Consider the following 16,271-nt stretch of genomic DNA (forward strand, 5'->3'; position numbering starts at 1 on the left):
TAAGATGTAGCAGGATCAGGAAAAAAATTATACAGAACAATATATTTTATTAAAAACTCAGCAGTGGAAGAAAAATGCACACTAAACCGCAACTGTTTGGATGTATATATCATACACAGACGGCAGCTATCCCAAGAAAATATGCAGTCCCAGTGCTCAAGTGGTATTTGTCCGCTAATTCATTGTGTCTGTTGTTGCACATTTGGTGATGGTATTTTTTTTTATTTCAACAGTGTAAGTGTGGAACATCAATTCAAAAAGATTAGTGGGATATGAGGGAGTATTTTAAAATAGACAAGAAGACAGGAAACTGACTGTAGTTTATAAGCAGGTAATCTACACTGAATGGTTGACTTTAGTTGTAATTGTCCAGCTTCCCCTGTGATTACACGGGTTTTGTTTATATCCATTGAGTCAGTAATCTGCAAATTCAGCTTCTTAAATACCCAAGGATATGATAGATGGGAAGGGTCTATCATTCACCGATGCATTTCAGTGCAAGTTATGCACTTGTTTAAAGTTTGATTACACCAAATAAGGACCTGGCTATTATGTTCGAAGCAGTAGGATCCTCGTCTCCTGTATTTGTAGATGGATGCGAATCTGGCACTTGCTCCAGAGACATGGCTGTCACAAGGCAACATCTGCAGCATCGCTGTATGTGGGGAGCTCAGGATTGCCCTGGACTAGCTGGTAGCCAGGGTTTTGGGGCACAGGTGGGTGTTTGCTAGGCTGTCATGACATGGCTAGCAGTGGAGCAGTTGAACATTTAAGGCTTGTTAGAGTCAACTTGTATATATTGTTAATGTATAGGTGGTGGGTTGACCTTGGCCAGCTGCTAGGTACCCTCCCAGCTGCTCTCTCACTCCCCCTCCTCAACAAGACCGAGGAGAAAATAAAGTGAGAAAGCTCATGGGTTGAGATAAAGACAGGGGGTCACTTACCAATTACCATCGCAGGCAAAACAGACTCGACTTGGGGAAAATTAACTTATTGCCAGTTAAAATCGGTTTAGATGGTGAGCAATAAAGACAAAAACTAAGCCAACAACTTCCACCAACTCCCCTTTTTTCCCAGGCTCAACTTCACTCCTTCACTCCCAGCTCCTTTACCTCTAAGCAGTGCAGGGGATGGGGAATGGGGGTTACGGTCAGTCCACAACAGCCCGGCTCTGCCGTTCCTTCCTCCCCACACCTTTCCTTGCCCCACCATGGTCTCCTCACAGGCTGCAGGGGAGTCTCTGCTTCAGCGCCTGGAGCGCCTCCTCCTCCTCCCGCCTTGGTGGTCACAAACCTGTTCCTCACACCTTTTTTTCCTCATTCGTCTCCTTTCTGGCATTTTCCCCTTCCTTAAATCCGTTTCCCCAGAGGCGCCAGCAGCAGGGCTGAGGGGCTCAGCTGTGACTGGCCACGGGGCTGCTGGAACCGGTTGGAACCGGCTGTGCCCGCCCTGCGGCAGCCCCGGCCTCTCCTCACAGAGACCGCTCAGCCTGAGCTGCTGCCCCTGGGCACGGGCACCCTGTCCAACACAACTGACGAGCGTGTCTGTCTCCTGTTCAAAGCAGGCAGCAGCGAAGCAGCTCTCAGTACGTGCTCCAAACTGGCCAAAACGCGTGGCTGAGCTGTGAAAGGCAGGACGCACCGGGTAGGGTTTAATCCCTTCCTCGTGGGCTGTGGGCTGCGTGTGTGGAGGTGCCCATAGGGACAGAGCTCCTTCTGTGGCAGTTACCTACTGATGGCGTTTGTCTTTCTGGACAGGGGCTTTGATGGTTCGTTATCTTGGAGCACGGTCAGCGTGCTGCGTGGCACAGCCCCTAAAATGCAGCTATCTGTCATGGTGTTGCAGCGAAGGTCTGCACAGCTCCGATCAGTGGCGCGGAGTTATAAAACCTGCTGGCGAAGGGCAGTGGGAAGCATCTGTAACGCAGTGGTGACTGTGCTTGGTCAGAAACGTGTGCAGCTAATTAATAACATTGATTAGTGATGTGTCATTTTGGTGTTTAATGAACTCTTATCAGTTAACACAGAAGCTGTTTCAACTATAAGATACCTGGTAATTTCTGGTAGGAGTCTCTAAAAATGCTCTGAGTTTGCTAGCCCTGCAAGAAGCACCTTATTGTGTGTTCATGTTTTCCTTTTCTACCCCCACCCCCCGCAAAACAAAAAAAAAGAAAAAAAACACCCAACCCACAACTGGGGACAAATCCCTTTGTCCTGAAGCAGTTTCTTTCCTGCAGCCCTAAAGCCTGAGATTTACCAACTTTGTCAAAGGGCTTATGGGGAGGAAATAAGCGCTTGCAGTGTAACACTTGCTCTTCTCAGGATTTTGTTCAGGGGCAGAGGTACTCTTTTAACATACAGGAGAGAAGGCAGATGGAATAACTGAGCAAAGATGCAAGAGAAAGGTCCCTTTAAGCCAGATTTTTAAACCTCTCTTTTAACTTCAGGGAGTCTTTTGGCTCCCTTTCTCAATTTGGAGCAGTTGAATACCAAATGTATCTACAGCATGCTCTTTGCAGGGTCTGTACTGAGTGTCAGTGTTCCCAGAAGAGCCCTCAGCTTGCAAACTGTAATGCTGTTTGCACTATGTTTGGGTTTGCATTCAGTGCAGTTGAAGGGTTTGCCACATTTCCTTTGTGGGTTTTGTAGTGTCCTGTATTGCCATGGCTCACTAGCCTGAAGTGGGCTTGGGGTTTGTGTGAACCACAATATTGAGGCAGTCTCTTATAGAGTGGTGTACATCAGTCTTCTCCCAGCATTATCCTCTCCATCAACATTTTCTGTTCCCTCTCTGCCAAAGAAGGGTAGCAAACTGAACAACAGCAGGGATGCTCCAGGGGTGGATATTGTGCATGGCAGGAGCATGACATGCCTTCTCAGAATTTGTCATGCTCTTCTAGAGGACACAGTATCACCAGGGGATTATGAGTCATCTTTGTATGTGGAGTGTGCACTGATATCTTACTGCTTTGTTTTTCAAGGAACACTTGGGCTACTTTTAAAGAAATTCATTAGCTTTTCTTCTGTTAATGTAGCAGCCTGCTTTATTTTTGGTGCAGAATGAAAAATATGTCCTGAAGCTTTTAAAGGAGCAAAGGGAGGTTGTTAGAGCTAGAGAACACACAGTGTATAAAATAGACTTTGTTGGTTGCCTTGTGTTTGTTGATTTATTGATTTTGACTGGCTTTGACTTTTTTTTTTCCTTCTTGCATTGCAGAAGCTCTATTACTACTGTTTACATTGAGGTCCTTCCGCCCAACAACCAGAGCCCTCCCCGCTTTCCCCAGCTGATGTACAGCCTTGAAGTCAGCGAGGCCATGAGAATTGGAGCAGTTTTGTTAAACCTGCAGGTACAGATGCTTCCCTGTAAGCCTTTACCACATTCCTTCTGTTTGTGCCCATGCCATGCAGAACCCAGTCCTTGCATACAGGAGGAAAGGACAGTTTATAGGGATTGAAAATTATTTCATTTTAGTAAATAGCCCCTTTTACATGGACCGTATAGGAAAAGTGCTTACTTGGATATTTCCGTAACTTCTTTTTGCATTAAATGTGCTAAAAAGTACTATAGGCCGCATATGGGGCTGAAGTATATGAGAAAAAAATGCAATGAATGGCTCAAAACTTGAAAGACCTGCGATTTCTTATGTTAAAATATCTATATATATGTTTGCCAGCAAATCAGAGGAGCTTAGGACCTTCTCCACCTAACTCACATGGAATTTTTTGCAAGATTTTTGGCACTCAGCCTTCTTTACCCCGTTGGTTTTGAAAAACATATGAAGATACTTACTCTCCTTGGTGTATGTAACAACTGCTGTTAACAGGCTAACAAAAAGCAGAGGTCCCTGTACTAACTGACCACCCAATATAGCTCTGCAAATGGAAGCAGTGAAAGCACATTAGTCCAGTATTGCTTGTAAATAATGCTGCATTGACGTGTTTTGCAGACCCAGGTTGCTTCTCTTGTGTGCTGCTGCATGGTTAATGTATTAGTTTTCTCCTAGCTTATTCACCGTTCCCTAAGCTTTTGCTGCATTATGTTCTGTCCACGTCTTGAAAGCCAGCTATACAAAATAGGTAGATAAATTACAACTCTTTAGATTTATTTTTTTTTTGGGGGGGGGGGGGGGGGGACGACGACATGACAGGAACATCATTATTATTATTATTATTATTATTATTATTATTATTATTATTATTATTATCATTGTTAAATGATTATGGCTTCAAGTCCAAAGCAATAAACTCAGTACAGCATGATGTCCTGAGCGTTGTTCCTGTAAACTTTATAGCATTATTCAGATTTCATATAAAGCCATTCAAAGGAAGAAGACTGGAAATACCTGAGCTAAACAGAAACCATAGAGAGCAACAGCCTTATCTGCTTTAAGACAGTGTAGCTCTATTGAAGTCTGTTGAACTCAGTGGAATTAGGTCAGTTCATATCAGCTCAAGTGTGTGGCTCTGTGTGTTTTGCACATTCAGTAAATGCGTGGGAAAAAAAAAAAAGTAATCCAAACTGAAGTGTGTGAAATAAAAGAACTCTAATTGAGTCACTGATGCAGGTGGTTGGGTAAGTTTCTATTAAAATCGTTTGCTGATGAAGGATTAAGATTATTATGGATGGTTAAGCTGATATAGTCACCTGCACTGAGGGAGGATGACTCATTTAGCTCAGTGCTGAAAATTAACTTCTGGCATGTCTTTAATGCCTGCAGTGAGTTCAGAATTGAAGAGCCGTGCTGTCAGGAGCCTTCTTCTGACTCATGGGGAGATGCTTGGTTTTCAAAACCCCAAAGAGTAATGGGAGCCAGGAGCATGCTGAGAAACAAAAACATTTGAGTTTACTTGACGGGTGCTGGAATATATGGCTGAAGGCCTGGGTGATCTTTGGAGGCAAAAAACCTATTAGCAGGTTTTAGTATTTAAGAGTTTTACGTAATTTAAATGTGGTTAGAAAGTGAACCTCATTGTGGGAATAATCTGTCTGCTTTAATGTTTCACTAAACCCAAACTTTTTACCTAGATTTTGTTTTCCTTTTCAAATGATCCTTGGTAAGGTACGCGGAGTAAATCTGGGAGAGACAGCCTGTGCCTGGCAGGGCAGGGGAGATGCAAAATGGTCATGTCTACTGTCCTCCTAGCCAGGATGCTAGTGAGCGTTTTGGTGATATAGCAGTGGGTATTCTCTTACTACATGCCCAAGATCCCCAGAAATGATGAGTTACTGTGTTTGGGAAACAGTGAAATGCATCAGTTAGTTTTAAGAGCTTTGGAAATACATAGAATATGTTCTCTTCTGCTTACTGTTACTGCAATTTAGATTTATCTCATATTACTAGTATACTATGCAGGACTTGAATTCAGCTAGACAATTTCTGTTTGTAAAAAAGACTTAATCGTTAAATCACAAATATGCGTGGCTTCATCTCTTGGGGATTAGTCAAAGACTGTGTCTTTTGTAGGGCTGGTGGTCCTAGACCTGAAATGCAGATGCATTGTCTTTGTAGTGCAAGTTCAACTGCCTCATTCTGCATTAATACGCCCATCTGTATTAAAGGACTTCTATTGTGTGGTGTATATTTCTGTCTTCATCTTTTTTTATTCCCTGTGTAAAATTGGCCAGGACATTTTAAACATTCATAAACTGAGTATTTAAGCATATGAAATCTTGTGCTGTCTTTTCCAGGCAAACAGAAAGTTACCAGTTAGTCATCTAGAGGTTTTTGTGGAATTTTAACAATAGATTAAGGTATTCCCTGTGTTCCATAGGTAATACGGACTATTACCAGACCTCATATATTTAACAAGTGTTTTCATGTGTAAATTTTCACACTGACCCTTTCTTCCATGAATAGTTTTATCAATACATTAAGTGTTTTGGACTTAAAGTATGTTTTGGTTGGTGCAGTAGGGTTAAGAGGTTATGCTTTTATGACTCTCTCTTGGTAATATTTTGTTAGTGTTGCATACAGTATGAGAATTACAAAAACTGGGAGAGAGAGCAAGCAACGTTTTTTAAATATTCCCAAGTTAGCAAATCTGAAGATGTGTAAAATAACAGTGTCAATAACAATGCAATGCAGCTGTTTTAAATTTGCCTATTAGACTTTAAAATACATGTTCTAAAAATAAAATCTACTTTCTCCTTTTCCGTTAAAATTTTTCATGCAGATGATGGAGCGTTATATTTTTTTCTTATACTATTATTTATTTTATAATGTACCCAGTTGATTGTGACTGGTGTTTTAATTAACAACATTTGAGATTAAGTAATGCCATATTAAATGATCTCCACAGTATTAATTTGTAAATAAAACTCAGACTTTATTGCGTGCCTGGGAGGTGTTTATTGCTTCATGTTCTGCCAGCCATTATTAATTAAAATATGCAAATAGGGTAATTTTTCTGGGACTCTGCAAAACAAATAGGACCGTTATCATGGTCCAGTTATGTGCTGAACAAGGAAGCAACATGAAATCATTGTGTACAATTTATGAAGTCACTGTATACAATTGATCTGGAAAACAATAGGTATGGATTGCTCTTTTCTCATGTGCAAGTCCTTAGTGTTTTTCTTATGTACATAATAACTCGCTTTTCTCTGGTTTTAAAGAAAACAGAAGTTTTTTAAAACGATGATAAACTTTTTCCCCTGATTTTTTAAGTATGTTGATTGAAAGGTACATTTTCATTGGACATAGGGAGAAAATGAAATGAACTAGAACCAGTCTTTTATTTTATGTCTTTTTGAAAGTCTCCCGACTTGTTATGAATGAATGTAGACTATAAACAAACTTCTGAGATACCCTTAAATGTGAAGTGAGGACAGGATCCCCTGCAGGTAAGGTAAAAAGAGTACAAAGGACCGCTGAAGATTGAAGCAAGAATATGATTCTGGTGATTTAGGATCTGTGATAGTCCTCAGATGCCAACTAGTCAGACTTTCTGCATCCAGTATTTGTATAGTTTCATATTCTTGGCTAACAATTTTTCCCTTTACTGAATCAGATCTTGACCGTTCATATCTTCAGCATAAGAATATCTGAATTCTGCTCACACCCTCTAACATGCTGGCACCTCTTGTCACTCAGTGCTATACGTGGGTTTTATAAACAGATTTCCTATTCTGTCACTGATACTGTTATTGAAAGTATTGATTGGTATTGGAAGAAATAATCACACCTTTGCAGAATTTAGTCAGTACTAAATGCTATCCACTGCTGTCTGACCTTAATTTCTATGATCACTTTTATTCTTGCTTAATCCCATCTTCCATTTGGAGACCAATGTTGTCTAAACTTGTTTGTGAAAATGTCACATGAGGCAGTGTGAAAAGCCTTACTGTGGCTAAGATGCATTATTACATCCACAGCTTTTTCCCTATTTGCAAGCCCTGTTGTCCTGTTGTAAAAGAAGATTAGATTGCTTTGACATACGTTGTTCTTGAGAAATTTAGCTTTGTGTTATCTATCTCCATATTGTCATCACAGGTACTTACAAATAATTTGATTGGTTGTGGTTTTCTGGGAATTGAGCTCTACCTGTCTGGTCTGTGATTTCCTGGCTTGTTCCTCTGTGAAAGATATACCTTGTGTTTGCCCTTCAGCACGTTTGTCCTCTGTGAGCTTTCAAAGAAAACTGCTAATGGCTTTGAGATTGCTTCAGCCCATGTTTTTATACACTAGGATGAATTTCATCAGGCTTTAATTTCAGCAGATGATTTAAAGATGCTCTGTTTATGTACATATTCTCTGCCTTATTCTTTCCCTATTCTCATCTGAGATTTTACCCCTTTGTTGCCACAGTTAATTTTGTTTGCTGCTCGATTGCAGCTGAAACACAAGAAGTGTTAGCTCTTTAACCTCCTCAACATCATCCTTTCTGCTTTTATACTGTGGCAAGGTGCCATGCTCCTTGAGTTTCCTCTGTAACCTAAACATTTCTTTATCCTTTGTATTCTTTTCTGTTCCTATTACAGTTTCACCTTGAGTTTCTCTGACTTTGTCATCATATAGTTGTGCTTGCTTTTTCTTTAGCCACTATTTTCTATATGCTTCCTTTGGTTAAGGCAAGTTGGTTTCTTACTAGATTCCCTGTTCTGCCTGCACACTGGAATAGTTTTTGCTTCTGTTCTTAATGTTGGGGGGGGAGGGGGGGGATGTGTTTTGGTTTTTCTTGTTTCTCTTTTTTTTGTCTTAAGAACTGCTTTTTAGATGGTCAAGCCAAAGATACACAGTCCTTGACTGTGGTTTACAGCAAATGCTTACAGAAAATAGATAAGGAGGAGGACAGTTGTTGAAAGATGAGAAACACAAAACTGCTCTCTCCTTATCTTGTTTTTTATTTTGACCTGTCTCCTGGTAAATCCTATCCGCCCTTCTTTGAACTTGGCCTTGTTGGAATTTTCACAGCAGTGTCTTTATTCCTGCAATAACATGCTTAATCACTTTGGGGTTTGAATGCTAAATAGTTGTAGCTGTGAGTTCGGTAGACAGTATTTTCTCTGAAAAGTACCTGAGAGTCTTTTTGGGGAAAATGTGCGTGTACACTTGACAAAAAAGTAACAAATACATGGCAAATTTATGGCCATGTTTGGAAATAGAATAGCCAAAGCTTAACTTCAAAAGTAGTTTACTCGACTTCTGAAAAGCTCTTTTTGTCATCTAGTAGGTAGAATATACTTGTTTTGGTGCTGTTAGTAGCCCTTCTCGAAGGTCTCATCCTGATCTTCATCCCCCTAAAAGCAAATTATTGTGGAGGGTGAGTGCTGCCGTGTCTACACTGCTCAATGGAGCATCAGCAAAAGGATTGGGATTCTGGTAAACTAACAGAAAGAAGAATGTGGATAAGAAGTGGAAATGAAGAATAGGAACAAAGGAAACAAAAAGTTCAGTCTAATCAGTCTATAGCTGCACAAAAATAGAAGTAATTGAATAAAGCCTGATTTTCATACTTGAGATGCTGTGTGTTTATGTGTAGTAGTAATTTGAAAGTCTGCATTCAGGAAATTGTTGTTTCTCTGTAGCATAAGAATTCTGATGTGCTACAGCTTTATCTTAAGTAGCCATCTGTAATTACCACTGTTGCCTTAGAAATAGCAAGATTGGTGTCATTCCTATAGATAACTTTAATAAAACTTCAGGGGTTAATTTTCCAGTTTATAAATTGAAGGAAAGAAAAGAAAGCTTTGTAATTGACTTTAATGTTATCCTCTTTTTTCCTAAAGGCTTTTGATAGAGAGGGTGACCCTATAAGATACCTCATTCAGAATGGAGATCCTCAACAAGTTTTTAATCTCTCTCAAAGGTAAGTGGAAAACCCTTAGAAAATAGATGTAAACTTTTCAGTCAAGTGAATATGTGGGCTGAGAGCAAAAGAAAAGATGTGTAATCAGACATATTCAGTTGTTCCTTAGATTGGCTCTTAGATGTTAATGAGAGCTCTGTGAATGATACTCTGGAGTTTTTCACAGGGGACTATTTATTTATTTTAAACACTTTAGTAGGTAAAACTCACTGAGGTGGAAACGTTCTATGTGAAAGAGTGACCGGGGATTAATTAAAAACCTTATACTTGTCAGCTCTTGACTAATGACAGGGACAATTTTTGTGTTAGTTTCCTGCCTTCAAGCATTTTAGTCTGTAGTGGAAAGACTTTTGAGCATTGTTTTAAAACCTTTTTTCCTTAAATTGATTACCAACTTAAATAGAGTTAGAAAGAGAAGGGTACGTTATGAAATTTATAAGCACCAATTAGGTCTGTGCCTGTCCCACCACCACCTTTATTTTACCCAAGCAGCTGTTATTTACACTCCAAAGTATCTTCCTTCTTTGCAGGAAGAAGGGAGCTGACTTCCCATGGTAGATGATGGGACAAGAGTAACCTGAGGCTTATTTGTTCATGGTGCGGGTATAACTGCAAAAAAATTGTTATAATTCAGTGTGAGGGAGAGATTGTACTGAAACTGGCCTGTACATTCCGAGTAAGCTCTAGGTTACCTGCTGTGATAAATCTCACATATACAGAATATCAAATCACATATGAAACAATGTGAAAAAAGCCTCAAAGATCCCAAGAGATGCTGATGCTGTTATCCACCAGATTGATGGGCCCTCTAATAACAAAGACTTGTCAGGCAAGGAAAGGGACAGCTTAGAGAGAGGGGACTATTTCATTGAGGTGGCAAGAGCAGGAAATTATGTTGGGCTGCTGGCTTTATTCATTGCTTACGGCTGGAGTTTTCAGTGCAAATCAGGGAAAGTGTGCTTTGTTCATCAGCTCAGACGGAGCGCTAGGAGTCATAGCTCTAGCACAGTGCAGATTTGTAGGGTTTTCTGCACAAGCGATGCTAGCAATTCTCTCCTTAACATAGAGAAACTTGGTCTGACCCACTCTGTGACCTTTGGAACTTGAATAATGGGGAGTGTGCCTGGCTACATGAGAGATGCTCCCATGGGGGATTGCTCAGTGGGTAGTTGTTTTGTATAGTTTGTCCTTATCCAGCGCTGTTCACATCGCACCATAAAAATCCTGATAGTTCTCTGTACCAGAGAGACTTAAAAAATGTGTGCAAATTCAGGCCAACTTCTGGCCTGCCAAACCTGTGGTGTGAAGGTATTCTAGAAATTGGATCCTAGGCAGCTCCTATATTGTCCAGCTTTGGATGTAAACAGTGTGGCGATACCCAGCAGTCAAGCTGTTAAAGGTGGCATGTGAATTCACAGCTGTGAATTCAGTCTGAAAACAAGAGATCTCTGGTGTGCTCTCTGAAGGCTGCAGGCACAGCACACCCCTATGTGTCCATGGGCAGTGTTGCAGCTCTTGCAGGTGTCACCTCCCAGGGCCCGTCAGGGGTGGCTGGGAGTCCTCCTCCATCCCACCCGGCCTCTGGGGCCCATCATGGGCAGCCTGACACCCCCCTGACACACACTCCCCAGCCTCACATCCCCCCGATACGTGTCGGAGCATCACAGCACATCGAGGGTTTCAGCACAAACTCAGGCGTGGGTTTGTCTCTTTGATCTGTTGCCTCTTGGTAAAAAGGAGAGCTCTTTGAAGTGTTTTCTCCTTCCTGCTTTCCTTGCATCTGTTTTCTTGGAAATTGTTTGTGCAAAGTTTTCTTCAGCCTTTTGCACGTTTTTTCTAGATGCTGAAGTGTCTTGATAGGAGATTAAAGTAGGTTTAATATTAAACAAAGCCTATAGTTAACGTGAGTGGCATATTAAGGCTACAGGAATTTATCTCAATGTTACATAAATACATTTTTAGATACTTTAAGGCCAAGGCAGAGACCATGAACATCATTCTCTCTCTTCCTTTTTCTCATCTGGATTATTTTCTTGCATCCTGGAGCATGTCAGTTAGTCCCTGTGTAATTACCAACTGGCAACATGAGTACTGAATATTACCAGTTTTACATCTACTGACTAGTTCTCTTTTATCCTCAATCTGAGGGTTGCGAGATGGTTTTTTTTCTTTCTTCTTTGGCAATACAACATGAGCAGGATCTGTAGTAATTTGGTACCTCCTTGTGTTCCCCAGGAAAAGAAATGATTAAATGCTGGGGTATTAAATGAATGTGAGTACATCTGAATCGTTGAGTAAAACACAGGAGTTTTTATAAATTAGCCTGTCTCTTGCATGATGTTCATCTATTGAAATGGAGGCCGTAGATTGCAATTGTTCAAATGGTAGGAAGGAGGAGATAAAAAAAGCGATATGATAGTGCAGAAATATTGGAGAAATTTAAATGGATACATGCAGCTAAAGGTCAGTGTTAGCAAAGCAGTATTTGTTGTCAATATTTTATTCTTAGCTCTCCTTTGATTTCTTTTTTGTGTGTGTGTGTGAATTAATACTTTACCACATGAATGTTTTATGTTTTTTTCACAGTTCCTTTCCTAAAAAATTCTTCTGTTCATATTTTATTGCAGTGTCTTGAACAAATGCTGAAAAATATATATGAACTATTATGATAGCCAAGTGATTTGCAGAAACACCTGGAAATAAGAGAACTGTTAAAATACAGAGCATGGTTTAGTATTTCATGTCAGTCAATAATATACCTGACTTTCCTACAGGCCTCAAAGGAAGTTAATGCCTTTCTCAGTAGCATCACTACTGTTTCAATGTCTGCTACTTATAAATTATAAAAAGTTTAGTTTAATATTTAAATGGTCTTTAGTAATATAACAATAATATTAATTGAGCTCAGCTGACTATTCCTTAGCAGAAGACAATACATAAGACTGGAAGCAAAAATGAGATATGCAGTGTTATTAATTTGTCACACACAAATTACAGGATAGGTTGCTGGAAATCCCACCACTTTTACACTCATTTCCTTCTTGTGGGCCATGTATGTATGTAAAGCTAAGAATTTACTGTTAGTCTAATTAAAGTCTTTATAGTCTAATTGAATGATTATTAGTAGTCCAGTTATGATACTAATGCAAATAGCTAAAATTGCAAATATATGCATGTTTTAGTATGTGTGTATGTATATATATGTAAATATAAAATATGCATAATGTAATTTATTTTATGTATATGTGTAATTTTAACCTTCATATATGTATAATCTTATATATGTATGCATACACATGTATTTTAATGATACATAGCTATATACATTTATTTATAGCTATATATAGCGCTATATATATTTACATTACTATATATATGACTATATAAAGAAACAGGTATAAATATATACACAAAATTTCTAAGGCCTGACCTTTGCTCTGGTGTTATGCTTTACCCTTTCACTTGTTGTTTGGGGCCCTCAGGGCAATAATTTCTTCTGGAGCAGGGGTCTATGTTGAGTCTTCAGCAGCTGAAGTCCTGCCCTGTGAGGAGGGGTATGATGCAGACTGTTTCATTTTCCTCACTCTAGGATCCATTTTGAGTCATTTTTGTATGTTAACATGCTTTACACCACTCTTTTTTTCCCCATCTGTGTGCAAGTCTATCTTACATCTGAACTTACTGCATGTGGTGTGTTTTACATGTGTGGCTACTTGTTTGTTGTTCCCTTTGTGACCCCAAACTGGTTTTGGGCAGCTCCTAAGGTTGCGTTTCTTTCTCAGCAGTAGGCACTGGTGAGGTGTTTGTAGCCCAGGGGCTCTGGTGTCATCCTGTGCCTTTCAGGCACTTTCACCGCACTAGAGGCCATGCCTTTACTGATCTGTACGTAGTTCGCTCTCCACACAATAACCACGTTATATCTATCTATTAGTTACAACAAATATACATATAAAAATAGGCCAAACGCTACACAATTGTAGAAAAGTGAGCAAAAGTTAAACCATCATTGGAATCAGGTACTTGCTCGTTAGATAACTGCTGTTTAAAGCTAAAACTAACCTCTGAGAAGGCCAAGGCAGGTCCATGCAAAGAAGCATGACAGGTCCCGACGCCCTGTTGTAGCTTGTCACAACGCTTGTGGCTTGGAACAAGACATGTCAGCTCCATATTTACTGAGTTACAAAGCTACACACAATATTTGTGTCTCCCATTGGTTTTTACCAACCTCCAGGAAGTATTTTAGGTACAATGAAGTTGCTAGCTTTTCCTTATTTGAGGAAGCAAAACATGACACGTATCTACGTTTTAGTTATGTAGCAATGAGGCAGATTGAATGTAGCATCTCATGAAATATTCTTTTCTTTGATTGCTGAGCTTGGATGTTATTTTACCTACCAACCTTTCAATCCTAGGTGAGAGTTATGCTCCCACTTGCTGTTTCCACCTATTTCTGTATTATTTATTTGAGGAAACTGCTCACAGTAACAGCTTGCCAGTAAGTGTTGGTATTTGTCTCTGCTGGAAACAATGTTGGAAGAAGTCTTGGCCTGGAACCAGTTTGTTGAGGTCTGCTCTGGGAGTGAGAAGTTACAGCAGAAACTCTGCAGAAATTTGTAATCTCAAAGGGAAATAACATCATTATTATTGGATTGGATATAATCACTTCGATTATAGACATCTGAGTGTTCTGAAGAATTACAGCTAATGAGACCTTATAGTTTGGTGGGACTTTTCAGTTGTGTTTAGTTTGGGTTTGGCTTTTTTTGTTTGTTTTAGTAAGACCTCTTTCTGAGCAAGTAGCTGTTTAGGTTCTTAGGTTATGAATGTAAAATGTAAGCTCAACCTGTAAAGATTATACTTGTGCCTGACAAATGCTTTTGTCTGATATGCCCATTAGAAATGGAATAACATATGGAAAGTCATAGAATGCCAAGATCTCAGCCCTTGTGGATTTTGCACCACAAAATCATGTGCTGTTACACTTTTCTTAAAATGTTAGAAGCCGACTGTGACATTTTTGGAGGAGTTTCATGGGAAGAGCTGCTTAGCCGTGCAACAAAAGGATAAATATCATCCTGGATCCATGTTTACTGGTGCATATTTATTAAATAGCTTGTGAATTGGGTGGCATGTGAGATCTCAATTTGCTACATCCTTGACTATGTTCCAGTAGGCATAAAAAACCTGTAAATGAAATGCAGAGCTTTAGGGCTGGTCACAAAAGTACCATTTTTGCCAGTTCAGTTAGGCAGAGTTTAGCTTGCTTAGACAGGATTGTCAACCCAATGGTACTTTTCTCATGCTTCCTAATACAAAAGTAATGAGTTCACAGTGGGATCTTGTCTCTGTGTTGCTACATCACACCTCCAGGTGGCTTCTAGACTTCTGCATGAGGAAGTTAGATCATCCTAGAGACAAAATCTAGGTTGTTTTATTTGTCAGCAGTTACAGGAATTTGCAATGCTTTCAAACAGCATTTCTGTAAATTTTTTTGTTTTATTTTTTGCCTATGTGGCTTCCAAATAGCCCTTCATTCCTTGTCTTTTTTTAAACAGGCATCAATAATCACAACATCCTGAATCAGGTTCCATAATAGTTGTGCCTATGTTAGTATTTTATTATTAGGGAATATGGTGTATCTGTGCTTGCACTGAAAGGGCATTAGCTCATTGCAGCACTTTTACTGCAGTCACACAACATGCAAGTTAGTAGCCTTTCCCTATAAAACCCTGAGGCGGCTCATACTTAAGACTGTGCATGTTGTATTCCCAGAGTTCACTGCCACAATCCTGTCAGGGATATTGGGACTCCTCTGTGATTAATAGACTGCTTGTGATTCTCTCTTCTTATATATTATAGCAGGGCAGCTTTCTAAAAAAATGAGGGTCCTGTGTTCGATGTAGGTCTATCTTTTGTATAATCCTATTGATCACTAGGTTGCTATTTTAATCCTAAATTATGCATGTATCGAAGCAGAAAGCATTAGAAATTGGCTAATCGTTTTTATTAGCCTTTACCTACACAAAACATGCTTTCAGTTGTAATAAAGCCTAAAACTTATTAACTTACTTAAAGGGAAACATTTGTGTAACGCAAAGTAGTGGAACAAAAGTGCTTGTAGATATCTTAAAACTGTTGTGATAACGTTTTATGTTTTTGTTTTATTACTAGTTCTGGACTGCTAGCCTTAGGAAAGCCCTTGGACAGAGAAAGCACTGATCGCTATATTCTGATTGTTACAGCCTCGGATGGCAGACCAGATGGGGTGAGTTTCCTGTGAAAGTTTAAGAAAATAGCCTGTTATGGTATGTAGTTAGGCACTTAAAGTAGTCTAATTGTAGTAGTTTTTATACGGGTCTTGATCAAATATATATATATATTCTGCAACAATTTTCCTTTATCCCCAAAAGGTTTGTGTCGATAAAGCCTGTGTATCACTGGGGTAATGTCCTTTGATCTTGAAACAAAGTGACTTTGCTGCTACTTCTGCCTTTTTGTTATTCTTCAACAAGAACCAATGCAGTCAAGGTTTTGTGTTATTCAGATATGTGCATCTTCTTACTCTTTCTTCTCCGTGCTATTAAATAACCAGTCTTTCTTCTTACCTTCTTCTAAAGATCAGTTATGTGGGCAGCTACATTATTGATTTGTACTTTATTGAGTCAAATGCATTGAACTTTTTTCAGAATTGACAGGTGAAAGCACTGTCCAGCTTCAAATTTTTTACGCTCTCGGGAAATATCTTGAAAAATGTCCATGCCACTTCTCTTAAAAAAATAAAACTTTTTTATTGGGAGGTATTTCTAAGTCTTCTATGTTTGCATTGATTAGGCATGCAGTGACCCTGCAATCAAACCAACAAACTACTCACATTTGTGTTTAGTATAACAAAATTGTGATTTTTCAATCTCCATATTAAAAAATCGAGGGCTATTTAAGGATATGTATTTATTTGTCAAG

At 39.4% G+C, this 16,271-nt stretch overlaps 1 protein-coding gene across 1 annotated transcript in view; it reads left to right on the top strand.

Moving 5' to 3' along the window:
- PCDH15 (protocadherin related 15) overlaps positions 1–16,271 on the top strand; it is a 711,887-nt gene that overhangs the window by 534,054 nt on the left and 161,562 nt on the right. The window contains exons 17-19 of the mRNA XM_075025448.1: positions 3,217–3,349; positions 9,232–9,311; positions 15,483–15,576. Coding sequence (XP_074881549.1) covers positions 3,217–3,349; positions 9,232–9,311; positions 15,483–15,576 — 307 coding nt within the window. The remainder of the gene's footprint in view (positions 1–3,216; positions 3,350–9,231; positions 9,312–15,482; positions 15,577–16,271) is intronic.

Source organism: Buteo buteo, chromosome 4, assembly GCF_964188355.1.
Source record: "Buteo buteo chromosome 4, bButBut1.hap1.1, whole genome shotgun sequence".
Classification (NCBI taxonomy): Eukaryota; Metazoa; Chordata; class Aves; order Accipitriformes; family Accipitridae; genus Buteo; species Buteo buteo.